The sequence below is a fragment of the Manihot esculenta genome, chromosome 4 (genome assembly GCF_001659605.2).
Source record: "Manihot esculenta cultivar AM560-2 chromosome 4, M.esculenta_v8, whole genome shotgun sequence".
NCBI classification, from domain to species: Eukaryota; Viridiplantae; Streptophyta; class Magnoliopsida; order Malpighiales; family Euphorbiaceae; genus Manihot; species Manihot esculenta.
The window spans coordinates 31,140,462-31,157,380 of record NC_035164.2 but is presented as its reverse complement, the minus strand read 5'-3'; the positions used below and the strand labels follow the sequence as shown (position 1 = coordinate 31,157,380).

General features: G+C 27.1%; 1 protein-coding gene across 3 annotated transcripts; it reads left to right on the top strand.

The window, feature by feature from the left end:
* Positions 1–11,704: 11,704 nt before the first annotated feature.
* Positions 11,705–16,699, top strand: LOC110613016 (lupeol synthase). Of its 3 annotated transcripts, XR_006350527.1 has the most exons (19): positions 11,705–11,989; positions 12,243–12,428; positions 12,516–12,605; positions 12,679–12,876; positions 12,995–13,079; positions 13,187–13,353; positions 13,473–13,661; positions 13,756–13,869; positions 13,981–14,100; positions 14,225–14,347; positions 14,442–14,540; positions 14,695–14,751; positions 14,831–14,877; positions 15,004–15,147; positions 15,720–15,897; positions 16,023–16,103; positions 16,187–16,270; positions 16,363–16,555; positions 16,595–16,699. XR_006350527.1 is itself a non-coding variant. In XM_021753917.2 (18 exons), the coding sequence occupies exons 1-18, from the start codon at positions 11,789–11,791 to the stop codon at positions 16,471–16,473; spliced, it is 2,274 nt and encodes a 757-aa protein (XP_021609609.1). In that variant the 5' UTR covers positions 11,705–11,788; the 3' UTR covers positions 16,474–16,699. The 3 variants fall into 3 exon arrangements, 2 of the variants coding, with proteins under 2 accessions (XP_021609609.1, XP_043812087.1); XM_021753917.2 differs by having other exon boundaries at positions 16,363–16,699; XM_043956152.1 differs by having other exon boundaries at positions 11,843–11,989; positions 12,663–12,876; positions 16,363–16,699.
* Positions 16,700–16,919: the final 220 nt, after the last annotated feature.

The following is a 16,919-nucleotide window of genomic DNA, read 5'->3' as shown; positions in this document are numbered from 1 at the left end:
CTGACTGTATTGTATTAACTTAGCCTTTATGAAAAGTTGTGATATATTTAATTTATTTTAAAAAATTTAATAAACTTATAGAAACTATTTATGAAAAGGATGATATATTATATGAATAGTTGTGATGAGCCAATAGTCATATAAATTCTTTTTATATGACTTGAAGGATATATTTATTTTATTTTAAAAAATTTAATAAACTTATTTTGTTAGTTAAATAGTGATATTGAAATTTTTTTTTGAATGGATAAGAGTTATAATTTTAAATATTAAAATATACACTTTTATTTTTTTAATATATAATATATGATCTCAAAAAATATAATATATAAACATTATTATAATTAAATTTTTTGTGATTTTTTTATGATTAATATTCTCATATTTGTTTTTTCTTTAAATCTATCTTTTTCTTTTCATTTCTTATGAAAAACGATTCACATCAATTAACTATCGATAAAGGAGAAAATATTGTCCATATTAAGAACTCCAGAAATATTCTGATCATCACTTATGATTTATGTATAATGAGAATGTTTTTTACATACAATCCAATCAATTTTCAGAATATGCAGACTTTTTTTGTAGATTTATAATATCTTTTAGATGAGATATCTATTATGAAATTAGAGGTAAAATAATATTTGTTTCGGTTTTTTAATAATGTTGATTTTGAAAATATAGAGAACAAAACCCTTAGTTGTATAATCTATTCCTACTTGTTTGGAAGAAGATACGAAAATCCTTTCCATATTTCTCTAACTCATTTTGATTTTTGGAACGTTCGCTAAATTGATCGGGAATTTTGTTTGTCACTATAAAGAGTATGATATGAAAAATGTTTCAGCTATGTCGCCGAAAATTTTTAATAATTTATGTTTGAGAGATGAGAAAGGAGGAGGAGCATCTTTGCCAAATTATCCTATGCAGGGATTTAGACAGACACTTGAAAAGTATTTTTACTAAATTATCTTATACATGAGTTTTATTTTGAATGATCGTAAATCTTTTTAGACTCTAGAACTAATATTTCTAATATATGGATTTATCGTAATTATATTCTAACTGTTCATATTTTGATTAGAAAATCTATAAAGTATAATCGTCTATATTTGGGATGATATATTATTTATTTGATAAAATTTTATTAATACAATCAATAATTTTATTTTAAAAACAAACATTATTATAATTATCAAATATATAGAATTTTATATTCAGTTCGTTATTTATATAAATTAAATAGTCAATATAAAAATATAATCCACTCAAATTAAATATGAATATTATTTTCTTAATTTAAACTCTTATATTATATATATTAAAATCAGTGTACAAGTCTGACTTGATTTAGAGGCGTATTTTTATTAATAAATTTTAATATATTAAAAATATTAAAAAAATTTCAGACGTGAAAAATAAAATTATCTTGTAATTTCATATTTAAATAAATCACATATATATTTTCATAATTTTATTACCTTAAATTACAATATTTTTATTAAAATTTTACTTTCAAACCTGAACCACAGTTTTCCCAAATTCTTCTTATTTTACATTTAAATTTGATGCTAAATCATCATAAAATATCGAATAATTAAAGCTATTATTTATAAAAATCTAAAAATTTGAACTAACGCTCTATTTAATCTATTTGATTTCATTTAGATATATTTAATGATAATTTATTATATAATTTTTAGAAAAATTATATAATTTATTTGATTTCATTTAGATACAAATTCAAAAATAAAATTTATTTAATTTATTTGATTTGATTTAGATACAAATTCTTCCTTATGATAATTCATTTGATTTCATTTAGTTACAAATTCAAAAATAAAATTTAATATTTTTAGTTTTTATTATATAATTTTGAGATAAATTAAATTTTTTATCAATTTTTTAATTATAAAATGTGTACTGCAATGACCGTACAAAAAGAAATTCTTTTTTATTTTTTTTTTAAAAAAAGATCTCATTTAAAATTGAACACTAGATTCTTCTTAATCTCGTAAAGAAAGTGTTTTGTTTTTTTTTTTTTTTTTAAGTGTTTGTTAATCATTTGAAATCCTTAAAAACAACTCTTGAAAAGTTAAAAAATATATATATATATGTGGTTGGTGACATTTCACGTACGAAACTCAGACCACCCACAATTGTCGTAGTTGCATGGCTTGAAGCCATGCAACTGCCAACATATATCATCATTGTATTTTCATGCAGTTGACATTAATTTCCTGAATGATTAAAACCCAACCCTCATTAGTATACCCACTACCCTACTCCTCTAATTAAAAGAAAATGTCGGTTTTGATTCAAACCAAAAACTAAAAAAGTCAGTTTCCCTAATTCTTCAACTGTATAATTAATTATTTTTTATAATAATTTGTTCCCAATTTAAATTTGAGAGCTAAAACCTTTACTACAACTTTATTATTATTAAATAAAGAAATTCCTGCATTATCACTAATAAGGTTAAGATTTAAAAATACAATAAAATTTGATTGGTAATAATCCGACCACCGATCACTGTGGCGATCCCCGTTAGAGATTCTGCTTTTAGCTGTGAATGTTGAAAATTAATTGTATTCCGAATGAATTAATTAATAAAATTTTTTAAAATATTAATAATGTTTTAATATATTTTTTAAAATTAAAAAATTAAATGGCGATTAATATTTGAATGGAGATAGAAAAATAAAAATTAATTGAAAGCAAATTATTAAGTGCACTGAGGAGTGGATCAGTTATTTATAATTAAAAAATAAATAAATTTTTATAAGTAAATATATACTGTGACATTATACACCAGGTGTACTGTTGCATTAATTTGACATTAGATCAATGTTGTTATGGGCCGCTTTCACAATGCCTTTGCTCATAATTTAGCAGAAAATTATGTACTTGGTTTCTTGATTCTGTACAATGAAAAAAGAGCCAGCTAAAATAAAAAGAGAATGTAATGACAAAAATAATTTTTAAATTTATTTTTTATATTAAAATGTAAAATATTTATAAAAAATTTAATATTAATAAAAAAATTTAATATTATATTAAATTTAAAGTAGGTTTAATTCACACTCACAGATTTATTTAATTTGATGTTAAATGTATTTGTATAAATTTTAAAAATTTATCAAAAATTAAATTAAATGGAGTGTTAGTTTAAAACTTCTTACAGCAAATTAATTATTTTATTTTAAATTGATGTAGAATTTAATAAAATAAAATATATTAAAAGAGATTTTTTTATTTTATTGTTAATAATTTATTAATTAAAAAATTATTAACTAATATTTAATAGTCAAAATTAATTAATTAATAAATTTTAAAATTTTAAAAATATTTTTGATGATTTGAAATCCAGAAAAATAAAATTTTATAAGAGTTCTGTAAAACTGGAAAAAACTTAGATTTAGAGGGAGATCTTTCCTTTTATCCCTTTTTCCTTTTCCGTTAGCGACGCATAACAGATTGTTTATCATTGGGCCACCTGCTCCTTCTACGATGATGCGAATGTACGAGGGAATCAGATTCCTACTCCATGCGTAATGGCTTCTGATTCTTTCTGGGCGTGTATGCTAAAGGACCCACACGACGGATGGATAGGCCTCCTTCCCGGTTTCGAGCGGGGCCGGAAGATAAGGCTAAAATCATGCCCAGATGGAGTCTGTCTGGAGCCCGATCTTAAAGCTGAAGCGGACCGAACCTGATGTGCGTGGGGACCTGAGAGCTTTCGAATAATGGACTGGAATCTTAGATCTGGTCCCAGATCGAAATGGAGAAATCCAGCCGTTATCAATTTTATTTATATTTTTTAAATTAAAACATCAATTAATAAAATAATAATTTTTTTATATTATTAAAAGCAGTGTAATGGAGTTTCACCACGTATTTTTCTTAATAAATCTTTAAGCAATAATAAATATTGGATTAAAATTTTGTAAGGAGTAAATAGTGTGATGATTGTCATTCTCAAGCAGTTAACATTAATTTCCTGAATTATTAAAACTCTAACCCTCATTGCCATACCCACCACCATACTCCTTTAATTAAAAGAAAATATCGGTTTTGATTTTCTTGTAAAAATTTGAAAAATTATTACAAGAAATAAAATAATTTTACGTAAAATAATATTAGCTTACACGTGGCTCAAATATTAGTGATGTTACCTGTTATAAACCCTGAGTACTAGAATGTTTTATAAGCTAAAGTGAAATATGACTCATCATACATCAAATTTAATGAATTGCCAAAACGAATGAATTTCTCTGAAAGTCAAATAAATGGTAATTCAAATAATATATGTATTACAATCTGCTTATGTTTGAAATAATTTATTTTACACAAAAAAAATTATTTAAAAATATTTTTTAAATTTAAATTAAATTTATTTAAAAATATTTAAATAAATTTAAGAGATTTAAGGTATTCCCTAATTTCTAATCTCTATTTCCGATAAATAAAGGAACTATTTAGTAACTTACCAATTATTAGCACCCTTAAAAGATATTTGTATTTTAGTCTAAAATAAATTTCTCCATTTATAAAGGTGGGTGAAAGTTGGAAGAGACACTTGGGTCCACCATGTACTGCTGCTTTTACCTTCACAAATGTTATTTTCAGAGAGAAAAATTGGCATTAGTGTTATTATTAAATTAATTATTTAAGCCACGTGTCATGTTTATTGAATTGGAGATGTGGTCCTTGATTAATTACAGATGCAATATTTTTTGTTTTTTGGGTTTTTGAATTTTGCATTTAATAACTGATTTTGAACGAAGAATAGAGACAGGCTGCGTTTGGCAGTTCCGGAGAAAAAAGAAAAATAACAGATTTTTTTTTTTTTTTAATAAAGACGTAAATTTCATTCAAATTTAAGAATATTCAATTTAGAAATATAATTAAAAGATAAAAAAAACTTTAATTAAATTTAAAATATCATAATTAATTTGAATAAGTATATAAATTATACTATTAGTAGACTTATAAATAAAATTAATAGAAATAAAAATATAAAAGATTTACAATTAAATTATACCTTTAGCATGAATTACGATTTTAACTTTGGGATAAAATCAATTTTGATCAAAATTTAGCCATCTATCCTCCTATTTGATTTTTAACTTATATTTTTATTATATTAGGCAACATAATCTAATTTTTTATACAAATCACATTTATATCTAATTATTTTTATAAAATTATATTTATATCTTAATTTTTAAAATATTAAATAATATGAATGCAATTATTAAAATACTAAAAAATAAGGATCGATGCACTAATAAAGTGAAAAAAAAAAAAAAAGTTAATGACCTTTACACCTCTAGCTATAAGGAAGAAAATAGAACATGAGCAAACAAAGTGACAATACAGGGAGAAAAAGGGCTAATTTAGGAAAAAAAATGATTAGAAAAAAAAATAAAAAAGGACGTAACGGAACGTAACAGGATAGGTAAGATGTTGATTATAAATGAAATTTAATGTTTGGTTGCTGTGAGAAAGGGATGGAAAAACTTATTATAATAAATTAGAAATTTCAATTTAGGTTTTAAAAATTTTTAATTAAAGTTTAATAATTGTTTAATGGTAACGGATACCAAACTAATGATGGATTCATTGAGATCGTGACACGTGTATATTAAATAGAAGATTAAATAGAAGGGTCCACGCCAACACGTTTGATTTGGCCACTTTATAAAAAATCATATGTTATATTATGCAGCTCAGATTTCTAGCACTTTCGACCTCACCAACATTTGAAGTAATTATGCCAATCTTTTTAAGACATGCATATTCTTTTTAGGATCATAATTACGCGTGCAAGTAGGACTGACAGATAAAATACAAGTGATGAACAGGGGTATGGAAAGCAATGAGCCGTCTGACACTTTTGTCATAACACTTACGACGATCCATCAGAACGCATCAAAATGATCAAGGTATTAATATCCCTAAACCAATTACATAAGGAGACAAATTTTATAAAACTCAAGCTTAGAAACTCTCAACTTTCTTCGAGAATCTTAACATTCTTAAAGCCGAAAAACCAATCTGATCCTTTCTCTATCCTTAACTACCCAATCAAATCCATTAACTTTCCCGTAGATCAACCCTTCACCTACGTGTCATAATCTCCTGATCTTATTGAATCTTTAAACTATCAATTGGCGTCGTCGGTAGGAAATGAAGAAAGATTATCAAATCAATCGGAATTTTCTAAATATAAACCCATTGAGATTCCCATGGCAAATCAAGAAAACAACCCATCGATAGTCACTGGAGATGAAAATCTAATTCTCGAAACTCCAAATCCTCAAAACTTTCCATTTTCCCCCACTCAAATATTACCACACATACCTTCCACTAGCAATCCCATCCTAGCAAACACTACCCTACAAATACACATATCCAATCAAGATCTGCAAACAATGTCTATGAAGCTGCAACAAACGATAATATGGATGAACCAAATAATGCAGCAAAGGGGTTTCACTCCGCCCATGCCCACAAATCTAACACCCATCACAACCCCTAATCAAGCACCTATGCCAACCTTTGTCTCATAAATCGAAAATTATGACGAAACCACCATGATACACTTAACCCGGAAGAGAAGAGAAGGCGAGTAATCAGAGAACCTCCAGCCAAGTTCAGAAGTCATACGGTGAGAAATCAGATAGAGGAAGATACTGACAGGCTAGAGAGGTATGAAGTAGAAAGTGAGGAAGAGGGCACCGGTTCGAAAGCTCAGTGAAAAAATCAGCACAAAAAATGAGTGAGTGCGGAGAAGCTGAAAAAACTAAAGGAAAAATTATTAGCAAAGTTAAAGAACCAAGTAGGAGCCCCCACAAGCCTAAGAATGACTTTCCTGTTTGTAGCCTATATTCGGGAAGAGACTATTCCCAATAAAATTCAAATGCCAACCATGGGTGTATATAACGGCACAAGTAATTCCAAAGACTATGTAATCAACTATAAAACTTTCATAGAGCTACACTCACTCTGACACCTTGCTTTGCAAAATATTCCCCACTAACCTTACCGATGCAGCCCTAACTTGATTCAATAACCTAGAAATAGAAAGTATGAAACTTTCTATGATCTGACCAACTTTTTTATGGGGATATTCATAGCCAGTATTTCAGCCTAAAGGAAAACGGAAACGGTTAGACAAAAGAATGATGAGACCCTATAGGAGGAGTATGTTGCCCATTTCAATGCAAAAATTCTCCAAATCCCTAACCTGAACAAATCTTAAGTGATGGAGACCATGCAAAAAGGAACTACGGCGGTGGAATTCTTTGGGTTCCTTATCAGAAAATCACCCTTCACCATCAATTCATAGATCTATAAAAAATAAAATAAAAAAAAATAAAAAATTATACTTCCATTTCCACTTAATTTTAATAGGAACAAAAAAAAAATTGTTAAAATGCTAAATAATATATTTATTATTATTCAAATAATTTTCCCATAATGACACTTTTAAATAGTCTATTTATAACTAATACATTTTGGTGCTTAAGGATTTGAAATCAAACTAAAAAAAAAAATTAACACCATAATAATACCTAAATTGAAAAAAAAAATTATCACTATAATAATCAAATTAAATATTGATATATAATAATACTAATAAAATTCTCAAAGTTTATAATATGATTTTTTATTAAAAAATTATTTTATTTTATTTTTAATTTAACTATTTTTTTGTTAACCATTAATCTTGTTAAATATTTTAAATATAAAAATATTTATAATAAATCAAAACATTACCAGATTTCCTATAACCATAAATGCAACGATGAGCATTAAATAATACTGAGATATTTTGATTAAGGTCATTTTCAACATCAATTTCACCAGTTATTTATTAAAACCCTAATCTGGCTAACACTGCCACCATACACCTGCTTCTTCAACTATTTATAAACCCTAATTATTGAATTATTTATCTGAACAAATATAAATTTTAATAAAAATAAAAATAAAAATAAAAACTTATACTTTTTTTATAAACAATCTCCTTTTTAAAATTTACTAATTTAATGAATCCATATTCATATAAGACAGATCTATTAAAACAATATTTTTAAAATTTTAATAGTATTTCATAGAGAATTAAATTTTAAAATTTTTAATGAAGAAAAAAAATTCAACAATCTCATTTCACACTTTTAAAATTTAAATTTATAAATATTAATAATAAAAAGCTAATCATCAACCTCCAATGAAATTAAATAAATCTCATTATACGTTAAATCGTTTACATACTATGCTCAAAACAAATTAATTTATAAAGAAATGAAAAATAAAAAAAGAAATTAATAATATTATTAAATAATATATTTATTTCATCAATAATATTTATTAAATAATATTTATATAGTTGTTTATCTCACAGATTGTATAATTACTACTCAACAACATGAAACGGCAGCTATAAAATGTCATTAAGAGTATGAGCGAGTAGTATTCGGTTCAAACCGAAAAAATCGATCGAATCAAATTGATTTAAAAATTTGGTTTGGTTTTTTATACATTTCAATTCGGTTCGGTTTTTAATTTTAGAAATTTCGGTTATTACGGTTTGGTTCGGTTTTAATCAGAAAAAAACTAAAAAAATCGAACCAAACCAATTAGTGATAATAATATGTTTTTTTAATAATATAGAGAAATTAAATCATATTAAAATTAAAATATTTTAATTAAATTTTAAAATACTAAAAATAAAGTGTAAAAAATAAAAAAAAATTATTAAAAATCAAAATCGATTAAACAGAATCGAATCGAACCGAATCAAACCGATTTAATTTAATTCGATTTTTAATCCAAATCAATTCGATTCAATTTTTATAAATACTAAAATTTTGATTTTCGATTTATTCGGTACGGAATGACCACACCTAATTAAGAGAGGCTGAGTAGGACTTGTACATTGGGGTCCACAAATTAATGCATGTGCTTTGTCATTACTCTCGTGTAGATACATGAAAACAGAAATTGGGCTAAAGCTTGATATAATCCTTTTATAGGTACTACGTGTATTATTTAGGATTCCATATTTTTGTTATAAATAATTTTTTTTATTATGAATTATGGAATACTTATTTTTTAAAATGATATTTTATTTATTCAAATTTTATATTAAAAATAAAATTTTTTAATCTTTAATAACCACTTATAGTGTAGCAATAAAAATAGAACATTTGAAAAAAAAAATAAAGTTTTTGATTTTATTAGAGAAATCAGTATTGTAATTTTATTTATTGGGTATTTTTAAAAATTTAATTTCTATTAATATTACTGAAATGGATACATATAGATAGTATATGTAATCGATATTAAAATAATTTCAAATTTATTATAAGTATGATTTTAGATTAAATATTTTTATAGGTTATGTTTTAAATAAAAAATAACTTAAAGTTATATTAATAATAAATTTAGAAATATAGATAGTTAATTTAATAATATCATATTCTTATTGAATTGTATAAAACTTATACGAAACTTTTAAATAATATAAAGTTTTATTTTCAGATATAAAATATTTAATTTTTTAAATAAAATCTTTAATACATTGAGTTTATTTATTAATTAAATTAATTTTTTTAATTTATATTATTATAATATAAAAAAAAAATAAACAAAAGCTAGGGAACGGAGAAAGTGTCGTTTTGAATCTTCAAGCTACACCGCCGACATAAAGAGTAGAAACTAATTGATGGGAACAATTGACAAATCCTACGGTAGGATTTTCTAATTGTAGGACCAGAGCTTTGAAATTATATTGACTTCTGAAAATAAATTATATTTGAAAAATATTTTGTAATAATTTTTTTTCATTGTTTATTATAATTTTACAAAATAAAAATTATTAATAAATTTATATGTTGTTATTATAAATTTATAATAGTAAAATTTTTATTTTTGACAGCAAAATCTTTTTGATGCTGATTCAGCATTCTTATAGTGAGAATTTAGTAGGTTAATAAGCTTACACATTGCTGACAAGATATCAGCCACTGATAAACGAGGTATAACATGAAGGAAAGGTATATTAAACTGGAATAATAGTTTATTTGATTTATTTTTAAGATATAAAGGAGTTTTAATATATTTTTAAAAATTAAAAAAATAAACATTTGTATGATTATTTATTCTTCCACGTTAAAATAATAGTTATAAAAAATATATATTTGTGAAACCTTTCGTGATAATATGGACATTCTAGTTTAATTACGTCACCAAATACTTGAATAAATGGATTTTTAAATATTTTTTGATAAATTAAAATACTTTTAAAAAAGAAGTGACGTATCAGGGTTGAATACAAATATCACCAATTATACAATAAAATCCAACAATTAATAAATATTACGAAAATTTCACCTATAGACTTTTAATGTCAACAAATACTATGACATATACGCATTTTTATAAAGTATTTTTCAATATATATATATATATATATATATATATATATAATATTCTCAGATTCAAAAATTATAATTTTATAGTATGAAAATAAATTTAGTACGAAAAGATAATCTTTCCTTTTTTATTTTTCTATTCTCTAATAACATATAACTGTCGTTCTGCTATAGTACTATTTTTTATTTTATTTTCTAACAATGTATAACTGTCGCACTCTATTACAGTATTACTTATTTTTATCATTCAAATTCAGTGTACTTTCCTCTGTCAGTCGATCATTTAATTTTTTTCAGTGTGTATATTAATAGAGTTGCGAGGTAACTGGCGTACTCTCTTATTTTTTGTCACGTTATCGAATTAAATTATTTTTTGATATACCTGTAATGTATGATCAGTTTGACCTATTTTAGTTATGAGTTTGAGCCTGCGATGTTGTGTCGGTGTGATTTAAATAAAACTTATGCATTTTAAATTTATAAATTTTTATAAGTGCATATCTCAATTCAGAGTACAAGAAATTCATCGGTCAAACACAAGTCTATAAAATATTTATTTAATTTATCTAGTTAAAAATTTGTAGCCTGCTTTATAAAAAGAAAGCTAGAGAAGGAAAAGTGATGAAATTGTGATCCAAATATATAATTTAACTCTTAAATTTTATATAAAAATTCATTTGAAATAACTTTTTAAACTTATTTTTATATAAAACTGTAACCATTTAACTTTTTAAACTTTATAATTTATAATTATTAAATTTTTATAAACATTTAACTTTTAAAAATTTAAATTGCGTATAATTTACATCCAGAGTTAAATAATTATACATTTAAAAATATCTTAAATAAAAAATTAACAGTGAAAAGATTAAGCTGCCGATTAATTTTTTTTTTTTAAAAATTTAGAGTTAAATTATATATTTACCCTAGATTTTAATTAGATTAAATATATTCTAAAAACTTCTATTTAATTTATTAAAATATAAAAATCAATAAAAAATCAATTAAATTCATCTTTTATTATGATAAATTTGATATTTTTTATTATTATAAAGGGAATAAATTTTTATTAAAAATATTTTACTGAATAAATATAATTTAATTTAAATCCAATAAAATGGGAATATCAGTTATTTAACTAAAAAAACATATATTCAACCATATAACGGCGGAGCATTTACAGCATGTGGTAGTGTAGTTTTAAGTTTAAGTTTAAGTTCATTTAATTTCTAGTCCTGCTGCTTGCTTCTCTTTAATGGAGTTCCTACCGACTTCGTACTCTCTGTCTATAAATAAACGTGTGTTGCAAGGTGTAGGCACTCAGAGAGAAAGGGAGAGAGAACATGTGGAGGCTTAAGATTGCTGAGGGTGGCAAAAGCCCTTATATAAACAGCACAAACAATTTTCTCGGAAGACAAACATGGGAGTTTGATCCTGAAGCTGGCACTCCTGAAGAGCGAGCTCAGGTTGAAGATGCTCGTTTAAATTTCTGGAACAATCGATTTCTTGTGAAGCCTAGTTCTGACCTCCTATGGCAGTTCCAGGTATTGTAAATATATATATCTGAAAAATCGTCATCCGTACTATCTCGAGATAATTTTTTTATTTTATTAATAAAATAGTCATTTAATTAAAATTTATTATCATATTACTAATGAATATTGTGGTGAGTTATTTTCTACAGAAAGGTTTTAATTTTTTTTTTTCCAAATAATTGGGGAAGTTGTCGATAAAAGTTTTATTATTATTATTTTTATAAATCATGATTCTGTCCCCTTCTCTTGTGATCAAATACAGTTTCTAAGGGACAAAAAGTTTAAACAAACAATTCCTCAAGTTAAGGTTGAAGATGGCGAAGAAATTACAACTGAAACTGCCACAGCAGCTTTAAGGAGGAGTGTCCACCTCTTCTCAGCCTTGCAGGCCAGTGATGGCCACTGGTGCGCTGAAAATGGAGGGCTCATGTTCTTTTTGCCACCCTTGGTGATTGTTCTCTCAATCTCCATTTCCATTATGATTGCTAATATTTTCCCATTACTATATATTGTCTAACTACAATATTTCTTTTAGGTTTTTTCTCTGTACATTACAGGACATCTTAACAATGTGTTTTCAGCAGAGCATCGGAAAGAGATGTTGCGTTACATATACTGTCATCAGGTATCATATTTCCATAAATTTGAGATACCCATTTCTTGTTCTGAATTTTAGAAGCAGAAATTCTACCTTTCAGAATGAAGATGGTGGATGGGGAATACACATTGAAGGTGAAAGCACAATGTTTGGCACAGTTCTCAACTATATATGCATGCGGATACTCGGCGAGGAACGCGACGGTGGCAAAGAGAATGCTTGTGAAAGAGGCAGAAGATGGATTCTTGATCATGGTGGTGCAATTGGGATACCCTCTTGGGGGAAGACATGGCTGTCGGTATGATCATATTTATAATTGTTAGAATGAATTTGTTTATTTTCCATGTTATTATAATTTCATTGTTTTTACCATATTTAATTTTAGTCCCAAATTGTCGAAATTTCCTCAACTGTAGATACTTGGTGTGTATGAATGGGATGGAACCAACCCTATGCCCCCAGAGTTTTGGGCCTTTCCTACTATTTTTCCCTTTCATCCAGGTTTTTATTTTCATTTTAATTCTTGTTCCTTTGGGTTTGCAAGATTTTAAGTGTTTGATTTGAGTAAGGGAAGAACTTGGTCTTCTAATCTTCTTACATAACTGCAGCAAAAATGTTCTGTTACTGTCGGATCACTTACATGCCTATGTCATACTTGTATGGGAAGAGATTTGTTGGTCCAATCACGCCTCTCATTTTACAAATAAGGGAAGAAATCTATAATGAACCTTACCACAAAATCAATTGGAAGAGCGTGCGCCATTTATGTGCAAAGGTGAGAGTTTGGTGTTCAGTTTTTGCTTTTCAAGAATTGACATGCAACTTTAAGATTTTACAACGTTAATTGTTCAGAAAAGAAATAGTGTGATATACCAAAATCAATTGTTATTACAGGAAGACAACTACTATCCCCATCCTATGATACAAAAATTGGTGTGGGATGCCCTTCACACATTTAGCGAGCCTCTTTTCACCCGTTGGCCCTTAAACAAGTTGAGGGAAAATGCTCTGAAAATAACGATGGATCACATTCATTATGAAGATGAAAACAGCAGATACATTACCATTGGATGCGTCGAAAAGGTACGTAATTGTATTATGGATATAGTACTGAGGACTTTTGTCTACCATATATTCATTTTCTTTATGAGAATTCTTGCATATTCTTATGGTGCAGCCACTTTGTATGCTTGCTTGCTGGGTTGAAGATCCCAATGGGGATGCTTTTAAGAAACATCTTGCTAGAATAGAAGATTATATTTGGGTAGGAGAAGACGGGATGAAGATGCAGGTCGGTATACAACCACATGTATTAACTATGCTTGATTTTGAAAGTATCCCAATAGAAGAATCATCGCAGAAGTAAGAATAGAATATATAAGTATGTTGAATTCACTGGCAGAGTTTTGGCAGTCAAATATGGGATACAAGTTTTGCACTCCAAGGTTTGATTGCTAGCAATCTCTTTGATGAAATAGGACCTACACTCGAGGAAGGGCACAACTTCATCAAGAATTCCCAGGTTTCCATTTTTATGAAAACTAAAATGTTTTCTTCCTTTTACCATAAAAAAAGTTACGCATAACATGTAATTTATTTTAACTTTGTTTTGTTCTATGTGTTCTGATCCCTTTCAAATCCAAAAGTTAACTGAGAATCCTTCCGGTGATTACAAAAGAATGTTTCGTCATACGTTCAAAGGAGCTTGGACTTTCTCTGATAAAGATCATGGATGGCAAGTTTCTGACTGCACAGCAGAAAGTCTCAAGGTAAGTATTACTTTTGCATAAAGCTTAAGCAGACTTAGAATAAAGCGCTATGAGAAGTTCTATTTTCTTCACTAAATTCTAATGTGTTCCATAGTGTTGCCTACTTTTCTCCATGATGCCTCCTGAAATTGTTGGTGAGAAAATGGAACCTGAGAAGATGTATGATTCAGTCAATGTAATACTTTCTCTTCAGGTAATGATTAGTTACATCTTTTCCCTCTTCCCTCTTCACTTGAATAAGAAAAGAAAAAGATTATTCCAACACCATTGTGTTTGCTTATATTTGCTCCTTGCTAGAGCATAGTTTTCGTAAATTAACTTATGATCGATTTTATAAACTATCGTAGAGTAAAAATGGTGGTTTCTCAGCGTGGGAGCCAGCAAGAGCAGGATCATGGTTGGAGGTAACTAATTCACAGTGAACTAAACTTATTAGACAAAATTATGATACATTGATTGACTTGTGCCAATTGTTTGAACCAGTGGCTAAATCCTGTGGAGTTTATGGAGGATCTTGTAATTGAGCATGAGTAAGATTCTTATACCATTTTCATTTGTAGAAAACTATATTAGTCTCAAAAACCTTTCCTCTTCCTCTAGCTATAGCCTATAGATACCTTAATTTGTCCAGAAGACTAGTAAAAATACTGATTCAGGTATGTGGAGTGCACTGCATCATCAATCCAAGCATTATCTGTATTTAAAAAGTTATACCCAGGGCACAGAAAGAAAGAGATTGCAAGTTGCATTGCAAATGCTGCAAGGTTCATTGAAGACATACAAAAACCGGACGGTTCATGGTATGGTCATATAATTTGGTTTTTACTTTTTGTAGAGCCGGTAACATTCGGTTTAAATTGAAATAACCCACCAAGCGGAATTAATTTAAAATTTAGTTTGGTTTATTATTTATTTTGATTCAGTTTTAAATTTTAAAAAATTCAATATTTCGATTTGATTCGATTTTAGTAGAAAAAATATGATATAACCAAATTGGTTAAATAACAATTTATGGAGATTGAATCCTAATCAAAATTAAAATATTTCAATTGAACCTTATAAGACTGAAAATAAGGTGTGAAAAAAAAAATAAAACTCATTAAAAGGCTTAATTGACCGGACTGAATTGATTAAACCGAATCAGACTGATTCGATATATATCAATTTTTTCCATAGTTGAATTCGTACGTAAAAACTTAAATTTTAATTTTTAATTTTGAACTAAACTGACTAAATATTCACACCATTTATATTTATTTTTTTTCGTAGTTGGATTCATTCATAAAAACTTAAATTTTAATTTTGAACCAAATCGACTAAATGTTCACACCTATTTGTTCTCGCAAAAATTAACAAATATCTACTATGAAAGGTATGGAAATTGGGGAATATGCTTCATCTATGGTACATGGTTTGGCCTTGGAGGGTTAGCTGCTTCTGGCAGAACGTATGAAAACTGTCCTGCTATTCGTAGAGGTGTTAATTTTCTGCTCAAATCACAAAGAGACGATGGTGGATGGGCAGAGAGTTACCTTTCATGTCCAAAGAAGGTAAATCTATAGCTTTACATACTATATACATATTTTCTTTTTGGTCTCTTGGAAGACAAGGGATGCGAACTTATCAGAATTTCAGCTTCAACCTCATGTACTTTGGTTCAATGATTTGAATACAGGTTTATGTTCCTTCTGAAGGAAATCGATCGAATTTGGTACAGACAGCATGGGCTATGATGGGTTTGATTCATGGAGGCCAGGTTAGTTTACAAATCCAATAAACATATTCTTAGACTATGGTTACATGATTATTGTTTTCATTCAAAATTTTCTTGAAAACAAGGCCAAGAGAGACCCTACGCCTCTTCATCGCGCTGCGAAGTTGTTAATCAATTCTCAAACAGAACTTGGTGATTTTCCGCAGCAGGTATCTCGTATAAGCTAGTGTTTGAATTTGCTATGTCTACTGGGTAAAAACTGCTTGAAGCCAGTGATGATTTTCTTACATTTTTATGGCAGGAACTCACAGGATCATTCATGAGAAATTGCATGCTGCACTATGCATTATTCAGGAATACCTTCCCCATCTGGGCTTTGGCAGAATATAGGAAACATGTTCCATTACCTTGAGAAAATATATGAAATGAATCAAGAAGCCTGCGGTGTAATAACTGGATATTTGATTCAAATAGATAATGTAAGCCTGAAGCTATGTATTATGAACAGTGGGAATATTAGGTGGGGGAAATGTTGTATTATTGTCCATTTTCTGTTTAATAATATTTTCCTGCAATATTTCTTGTAATTATTGTCAAGAAATTTTTATTTTTAAGCAGTTGAAATACAAGTTGAATATATATATGACTGAAATAGAGTTGACCTCTATCGGTCAATTTGCATAAAAAAGATAATGCTGGAAGAATGGACTAATGTGTTGGGATTTTAATTCAAAATTTCAAATATTTATTTTTATGTTCAATTATTATTTTTTATTATTATAGATTTTTATTATTTAAATAGATTATAGGATTTGTTAGGATATTTTGAAATTTTTTTTAAAGTTTGAATATTGATGA

Excerpts from the sequence above, each read along its gene's own strand:
- LOC110613016 (XM_021753917.2), top strand. The coding sequence starts at position 11,789 with ATGTGGAGGCTTAAGATTGCTGAGGGTGGCAAAAGCCCTTATATAAAC. Across the intron at positions 11,990-12,242 it reads ACCTCCTATGGCAGTTCCAG|TTTCTAAGGGACAAAAAGTT; the intron begins GTATTGTAAATA and ends GATCAAATACAG. Across the intron at positions 14,878-15,003 it reads GATCTTGTAATTGAGCATGA|GTATGTGGAGTGCACTGCAT; the intron begins GTAAGATTCTTA and ends ATACTGATTCAG.